The sequence below is a fragment of the Humulus lupulus genome, chromosome 2 (assembly GCF_963169125.1).
Source record: "Humulus lupulus chromosome 2, drHumLupu1.1, whole genome shotgun sequence".
Taxonomy (NCBI): domain Eukaryota; kingdom Viridiplantae; phylum Streptophyta; class Magnoliopsida; order Rosales; family Cannabaceae; genus Humulus; species Humulus lupulus.
In genome coordinates this window covers 32,253,362-32,261,178 of record NC_084794.1, presented here as the reverse complement: position 1 = coordinate 32,261,178, position 7,817 = coordinate 32,253,362, and the positions used below count along the sequence as shown (strand labels likewise).

At 42.7% G+C, this 7,817-nt stretch overlaps 1 protein-coding gene across 1 annotated transcript; it reads left to right on the top strand.

Moving 5' to 3' along the window:
* The first annotated feature begins 6,452 nt into the window (after positions 1–6,452).
* LOC133817631 (uncharacterized) lies at positions 6,453–7,240 on the top strand. The gene is made up of 2 exons (XM_062250203.1): positions 6,453–6,871; positions 7,062–7,240. The coding sequence occupies exons 1-2, from the start codon at positions 6,564–6,566 to the stop codon at positions 7,117–7,119; spliced, it is 366 nt and encodes a 121-aa protein (XP_062106187.1). The 5' UTR covers positions 6,453–6,563; the 3' UTR covers positions 7,120–7,240.
* Positions 7,241–7,817: the final 577 nt, after the last annotated feature.

Below are 7,817 nucleotides of genomic sequence, written 5' to 3'. Positions count from 1 at the left end.
TTGAGGGGATTTAATTTCATTTGGTATTTGTTTAACACATTAAAGCACTCTTGTAAATCCCTCACATGCCCTTCTGCTTTCTTAGACTTTACCAGCATGTCATCCACATATACCTCCATGTTTACACCAATTTTCTCTTTGAACATGTGGTTGACTAGCCGTTGGTAAGTCGCACCTGCATTTTTCAGTCCGAAGGGCATTACGTTGTAGCAGTACAAGCCCGTATCGGTCCGAAAGCTGGTGTGATCCTCATCTGGGGGATGCATGCTAATCTGGTTATAGCCCGAATATGCATCCATGAATGAGAGGATGTCATGCCCTGCAGTAGCATCGACCAGCTGGTCGATCCTTGGGAGTGGATAGTAGTCCTTTGGGCAGGCTTTATTGAGGTCGGTAAAATCCACACAGGTCCGCCATTTGCCGTTAGGCTTGGGGACCAGCACCGGATTGGAGACCCACGACGGATAAAAAGCCACCCTTATGAATCCATTTTCTTTTAGCCTTTCCACTTCTTCTTTTAAGGCTCGTGATCTATCTTTATCGAGCAGCCTTCTTTTTTGCTACACTGGTGGAAAGGTCTTGTCTATATTTAGGGCATGGCTGATTACTGCAGGATCTATCCCAACCATGTCTTTATGCGACCAGGCGAAAACTTCCTGGTTCTCTCGCAAGAATTCCACCAGTGCGTGCTTCGTGGTAGGCTCTAAGTTTTTCCCATCCCTTACGACTCTGGTTGGGTCTACTTTGTCGAGTTGGACCTCCTCCAGGTCCTCGACGGGTCCAACATTTTCTTCAAAATCCCCAAAGCGAGGATCCAAATCTCCATCCTCCTTTGGGCAACACCCTATTTGGTGACTTCATCACCTGATTGGGCTTGCGTATCAACTGCCATCTGCAATCTTTCTGGGGCAGTGCTCCTCGGCGTTCAACTTTTTGCCTTTGTGATCGAGGCATTGTAGCACTCCCTGGCTTCTCTTTGGTTTCCCAAAACGCGTCCTACCCCCGCGTCTGTTGGGAACTTCATGGCTAGGTGCCACATAGAGATGACGGCCCGTAAATCAACCAGTATGGGCCTTCCAATAACGGCGTTGTACGCCGAAGGACAATCGACCACTACAAAAGTGGCGAGTAATGTCCTTGTTGCAGGCGTTGTACCTGTCGTTACTGGAAGTTTGATCATTTCGGCCGGGGCGAGTCCTTCTCCAGAGAATCCGTATATCGTTTAATTGCAGGGCTCCAAGTCCTTTACGGACAATTTCATGCGTTCCAGTGTTAACTTATACAGGATGTTCACTGAACTTCCTGTATCGACTAGTACCCTCTTCACCATCATATTGGCCATATGGATGTCCACGACCAGCGGATCGGAATGTGGGAACCAGACGTGTTGGGCATCGCCATCAGAGAAGGTTATCTCACCTTCCTCTGACCGAGCCTTTTTTGGTGCACGGTCCTCCACAGTCATCATCTCAATGTCCTGGTCGTGGCGCAGAGTCCGAGCATATCGTTCTCTGGCTTTTCCGCTATTTCCTGTGAGGTGCGGGCCTCCACAGATGGTTAAGAGTGTTCCAGCTACGGGGGCAGGCTGTAATGGTGGCGAGCGTTGGCGTGTGGATGCCTGCTCGTTGCCACCCGGAGCTTCTCGTTGGGAATTTCCCGAGGCCTGTACGTATCTTCTCAAGTGTCCTTGTCTAATAAGGAACTCGATTTCGTCTTTTAACTGGTTGCATTCATTAGTGTCATGTCCGTAGTCGTTATGGTAATGACAGAACTTGGTAGTGTCTCTTTTCGAAATGTCCTTTCGAATGGGTCCAGGTTTCTTGTAAGGCACACTGGAGCTTGTGGCCTGGTAAACCTCCCCCTGAGACTCAACGAGGGCAGTGTAGTTAGTGAACCAAGGCTCATAACGATTACCCTTAGCTCGTTTGTTGTCGAAGGTGGAAGGCTCGTTATACGGCCGTTTTCCACCATTCTTGCCATTGACGTTGCCGTTCCCGTTGCCTTTGCCGTTGCCATTAGGTTTGGAACCATTGACGGCTTTGGCGGGTTCGGCGACCTTCTTACCCTTGTTCGAGGGTTTTCCATCATCAGCAATGGCTTCTTCGAGCTTGATGTAGCGGTCAGCTCGGTCTAAGAATTCTTGGGTAGTCCTCACTCCTTCTTTCCGGAGACTTTTCCAGAGGGGAGAGCAGTGTTTAACCCCTACAGTAATGGCCATCATATTGCCTTCGTCTCCTACTGTTTTTGCTCCAGCTGCCGCTCGCATAAAGTGCTGGACGTAATCCTTCACTGACTCCCCGTCCTGCTGGCGAATCTCGACTAGCTAGCTTGCTTCGGTTGGGTGCACACGACCAGCATAGAATTGTCCGTAGAACTCTCGTACGAACATTTCCCAAGAAACAATGCTCGCAGGAGGGAACTTGAAGAACCATTCCTGCGCGGCTTCAAAAAGTGTTGCAGGGAAGATCCTGCATCGAGCGTCTTCGGACACTTTCTGAATGTCCATCTGAATTTCAAACTTATTCACATGCGAGACTGGATCCCCATATCCATCAAAGTTTGGGAGCGTAGGCATTTTGAATTTGCTGGGAGCTTCGGCGTTAGCTATCTTTTGCACGAAAGGAGTTCCCTTTCTCCTATCGTGGTCGATGTATGAAGTCCTTCCTCCGACCAGCTGCTGCACAGCCTGGTTGAGTGCGTCTATCTGGGCCTGTACTGCGGTAGGAATCGCGGTGGCCTCTGTTGCTGGGGGGACGTTCTCGCCGTGCCTCTCGCGGCGATCATTGAGTACATCTCTCAGGTCTTCTTCTCTTCTCCGCTGCTCGCTTCCCCCGAGCCGGTTGAAGACATTATTTTGTCTGGGCTGCCCCCCAGCATTCTGTCTATTTGGTTGGTCATCTTGAGGTACCTGGCTCTTGCCTTTACCTCTTTCTCCATTCCTCTCACCGGCATTCCCTTTGCCTGAGTCGGCCTCATTGTATCCGTGGCCATCTCTGAACCTCGACTGGCTATGGTGAGATCGATTGTTCCCTCGATGTCTGTTCCTGGCTGAACCATCCCAAGCGTTAGAGGGTGGCCTGCGCTGGTCGTGGCGTCCTCGTGCATCATCGTGCCGTGGGGGACCCCGGACCGCAGAGCCTAACTCTGAGTCCCTCCTGTGGCCAGGAGGGTAGTGACCTCTGTTCGGTAGGTTCGGCCCATTATCCCTACGGCGTCCAGGGCTGCGAGGCTGATGCTCGGCCCTATTCTGCCTCGGTTGCGGGGGATTACCCCGAGCAGCTTGGGATGCTGGCTGCGCCTCAGGGTCCAGCGGGACATCGTCATGGGGCATCTGAGGCTGCTCGGGCCTTTGTGGACTCGAAGGGTGGATTGGTGGGATACGATTGGGACCCTCCTGAGGTGGCCCATTCATTGGTTGGCCAGGTTGCGAGGCAGGTGCGGCCTGATTTCTAGCCAACAGCAAGGCTGCCTCCAGGGCTGCCATGGCTTCGTTCTGGCGGCGATCCACCCCCGCCTGCCTTTCCCTCAACTCCGCGCGCTGCCGTTCAATATCCTGCTGCTGCCGTGCCATAACTTCAGCGGCAGTCTCCTGACTGGCCTTCAGATTAGCCAGCTCTTCCTGCAACGTGCCCAGGGTGCTCTTCAACGTTGCATCATCCATTTCCTCCTCTTCGAAATCCAGTTGCGGCTCATCTTCAGCCATGCTTGCAGGAGGAGGGGGAGGAGGTGGATTCGACGGTGCAGTGGTGGCGGCCTGCCTAGTTTTCTTTCCTGCTTTCGCCATTAGTTTTTTCAGCAACGATAAATCAAGCTCTCAATGAAAGCACTAGAATGTTGACCCAAGATTTGGCCAACTGACACGGAGTCAGAATATGCTTGATGTGAATGAAAGTATAAGAAGAACGTAATGAAAAAAGGGAATAAGACACAGTATTTTATAGTGGTTCGGTCCCAGGATTTGGTAATGACCTACGTCCACTTAGAATGATATTGATATAGAAATCAGAAGAGTGATCAAAGAACTGGGGTTCAATGAGTTTCACTAATCTCTGAAGAACGATACAAGTTTACTAGGAGAATTACTATAGTCTCTCAATGATTCAAAAGCCAAAAGTCCCCTCCCTTGATCTATCTCTTGCTATTTATAGGCTCAAAGGGGATTACAAAAGATTGTTACATATATTCTTTCCTGAATAATCGGATACCCAGAAGATTGTATGAGATAACTTCGGGATTACAAAGATCTTCCCATTAATGTTGCCGTGTATGCGGAACCACCGACCAGACTGGTCGCAGGTAGGACTGGGTCGTTTACTACCTTCTGCACATCTTCTGGTCGATACTCTAGCCGAACATTTCCAGATGTCAGCTACGTGTCCAGAGATCACTTGCCACGTCACTAATGCGAATTTTATGGATAACACGGGGCATTACAATTTTTCCTTGGCCAAGTTTTGAAAATCGCTCGCATCAACATCCTCCTCACTCCATTTCAAACCAAAAACCCTAGTACCAGGGTTTACCTCATACGCTGTCGAAGATAGGTTTTCCCCAACCTCAAGAAATTCTTCCACTGAATCCTTGAAAATCTCCTCCATAACAACCGGTGGCTCATCCTCAACACCAATCAATCCCTCCTCATTAGAGAGTTTGGCCGAAGAGGTCTCAGTCATAGAAGAACGAATGTCAGGCTTCTGATTCACTTTCTTGCGTCTCGCCATGGAGAGAACTGGAGAGCAAATTGCACGCCAATTTACTTAATTAACCACTCTTTTATTTACAATATTTATTTAATTGAATAGAAGTTTAACTATTAATTTTGTATGTGTGACTCAAATTCTAAATGTCCAACCCAAGAAGTTCACAGCAGGATATTTGTGATGAAGTAAAATAGTAAGAAAATTGAGGCTATGTGGTGATAGCGAATAGGCCCAATATCGTAGTTTTAGGTTTTCTTTTTGTGTTATTATCTGAGTTGTATTTTTTGACATAGTTTATTTGTCTCCTCTAACTGAGGTTCCACATAAATATGTGTTATCTTTATTTTATTTTTTTATTGTCTATTATTATATTTTCTACAATTAATCCACATATAATATAATAGTCTATTTTAGCCTAAATGAACATTATGACTTATCCAAGCAACTATAAATGTGCGAGAGCCTATACATTGTACTCCTAAACATTACATATCATACAATATACAATTTTATATTTTAATTCAAATGTATATATCTCTCCACCTCCAATTATATTATTATTAATTAATTTGTCTAATAAAAAATCCACGACCTTACAAAAACATCAAGCAAATCTAGTTTTGATGATCACCACAGCTTGATTTAATCGAAAGCAACTAAACCATATCGAGTCATTTGTCATTTGCCACTTCAACTCCAACTATAATTTTTACAATTAATTTGATTTATAGGTTTCATTCTTTTTCTTCTTCTTCTTCTTTTCCTTTTTAATTGTTATAATAATATCATTTTCATTTTATCAGTCAACCAGATGTTATTTCATCAACAACTTCATTAGGCACATAATAAACAAATGTTATTCCGTTTTTGCTAAAGTTAATAAAAAAATTAGAATAAATCAAGTGATTAATTAAAGATATTAACTAAAAACAATTAATATAAATTAATGTTAAAGATTTTTTATTGGCTTCCTCATGAAAAAATATATATTTTTTATTGGCTTCCATTGTTGGAAAGTAATTTTCTGGACTTATTGAGCAAAAAAAATTCTATGGAGTCAGATCTTGAAGCCAAAAACTGACGCATCGTGGAGAGAAATACATATAATTCTCAACCATGTGTTCTTTTTTCTTTTCTTTTGTTCATTTTCGTTAGATTTAGAGAATTGTTGGTATTTTCCTCCACCTTGATGAGTCAGTCATTCGAGGGTGATGCTCATTATTTTTTATTTTCTTTAATTTGTATTAATACTTTTCCTAAATTTTTTTGTCTATTTTCTAGATTTTTCATTCGCCCTTAATTTTTGCCACAAAATAAAAAGTGTACTATTTATTTTCATTAATAGAAAACGACCAAACAAAAAAATTAGTTGAAGTAGATGGTGACTTTGAAAATTATATGTGCTTTCCCTAATTAATGTAGTGGGTTCAGGTATTAAATGGAGATGTTACCATTGAGAAAGATTAGCACATTATAAGCAATTTAGCAAAAATAATTATTATTATTATAATAAATTAATATATACAGTCAAAACAAATTATAATAATAATGCCCACAGAGAAAGAAAACAAACTGCCTGTAATATATGTAACTGATAATTAGTTAACAGTACTCCAAAGTTCAGATAAGGACGAACTATTTTTTTGGCTTTACTGATACACGTCAGTTTTGTATTTATCACAACAAAAAATAAAAAGATAAATAAAATGGAGTGACCTATACTTTTTATATAAATAGGAATAAAAGAATGAAAAAGAAAATGATTCATTTACAACCTTTAACTCTTTAGTGATACCCAAAAGAAAAAAGAGCTTATTAGCTTTACTAGTTTACGTGCGATCTAAGCCAAGTACCATACAAAATATGAAGTTCTTCAATTTCTCGGAGCTGGGTTCTTGCTGCCGGGCGGCGCCACCGCCGGAGGAGACTACTAGCGTCCGTGTGACCACCAACAGCGGTCGTCACGTGCCTTCTTCCAAGCGCAGAAGGTGTAATTCGGCGGCGCATTGGCGGCCGGCGCTTCATGCCATTTCAGAAGATCAATCTATTATTAATCAGCAGAAGATTCAGAATCAGAACAAATCTTCGAGCAAAGCAGGACCTGGGTCTGGGCCTGGGCCGAGGCCCATTCCTAAGGTTCGTCGGGGTGACACTTCTCCTAATGACTCCAGGTGAGACTACTTTCTTTTCTGGGATTTCTTTTATTTCTATCCTTATGATGACAGCCATACAACTTCAATATGATCTTCAAAAAGAAGCAATTTTCTTTTGGGAAATTATTTAATTTTTGGTCTTAATTATGATCACTTTATGGTTCAATTCATGTTTGATAATTGTTTTATTTTTCTTTTGTTAAATCAGGAGGAACTCTGTACCAGTGATCATTCCTGCCTTCTCTCCTACACCATTTGTCTTCTGAGTTTAATTTGAGGTTTTTTTGGGTGATGTAATTCAATTATGTTGTAATATATTGTCGAGGAATGAATATAAATAAATTTAGTGATGCAAATCCAAAGAAATGACAAGAATTATTATTATTATTTCAGTCTAATATTGTTTGCTCTTAACATTATAGCTGAACATGAAAGAAGTAATCAAAAGAAAGTAGAAACGAACTCAAAAATTTCACTATCAAATATCAATATGGCCATCTTTATTAGCAGTTGAGGCACGCAAACATTATTGCCTCAAATTCACGTAATGAGTCAGCTTTCTTCAAGTTTTGAAAAATATCCAATTCTATTTGCTAGTTGCCACCTACTACTACTCCATAGTTGTCCTTATTATTAATAAATACTATTAAGTTGTCTTAAAACCCAAGACATATTTAGACTAATTCAAAGGAAAATGCCCTTTTAACATAGTTAATTTTTTTTAAATGTCAATATAAGTTACTATTCTAAATATATGACATTTTTAATTCGTTGGATAAAAATACTCATGGCATTCAAACACTCCTCCTCTCTCTTGGTCCGAACTCTCTCTTAGACGAAACATCTCTCTCTCTCGCAGACCCCTCACATTCTCACTCACTCTCTCTCTCTCAGGTGAAACATCTCTCTCTTGCTCTCCTCGTCACAGCCAGCACACCGTCGTCGCCACCATCTTATCTGTCAA

Excerpts from the sequence above, each read along its gene's own strand:
- LOC133817631 (XM_062250203.1), top strand. The coding sequence starts at position 6,564 with ATGAAGTTCTTCAATTTCTCGGAGCTGGGTTCTTGCTGCCGGGCGGCG. Across the intron at positions 6,872-7,061 it reads ACTTCTCCTAATGACTCCAG|GAGGAACTCTGTACCAGTGA; the intron begins GTGAGACTACTT and ends TTGTTAAATCAG.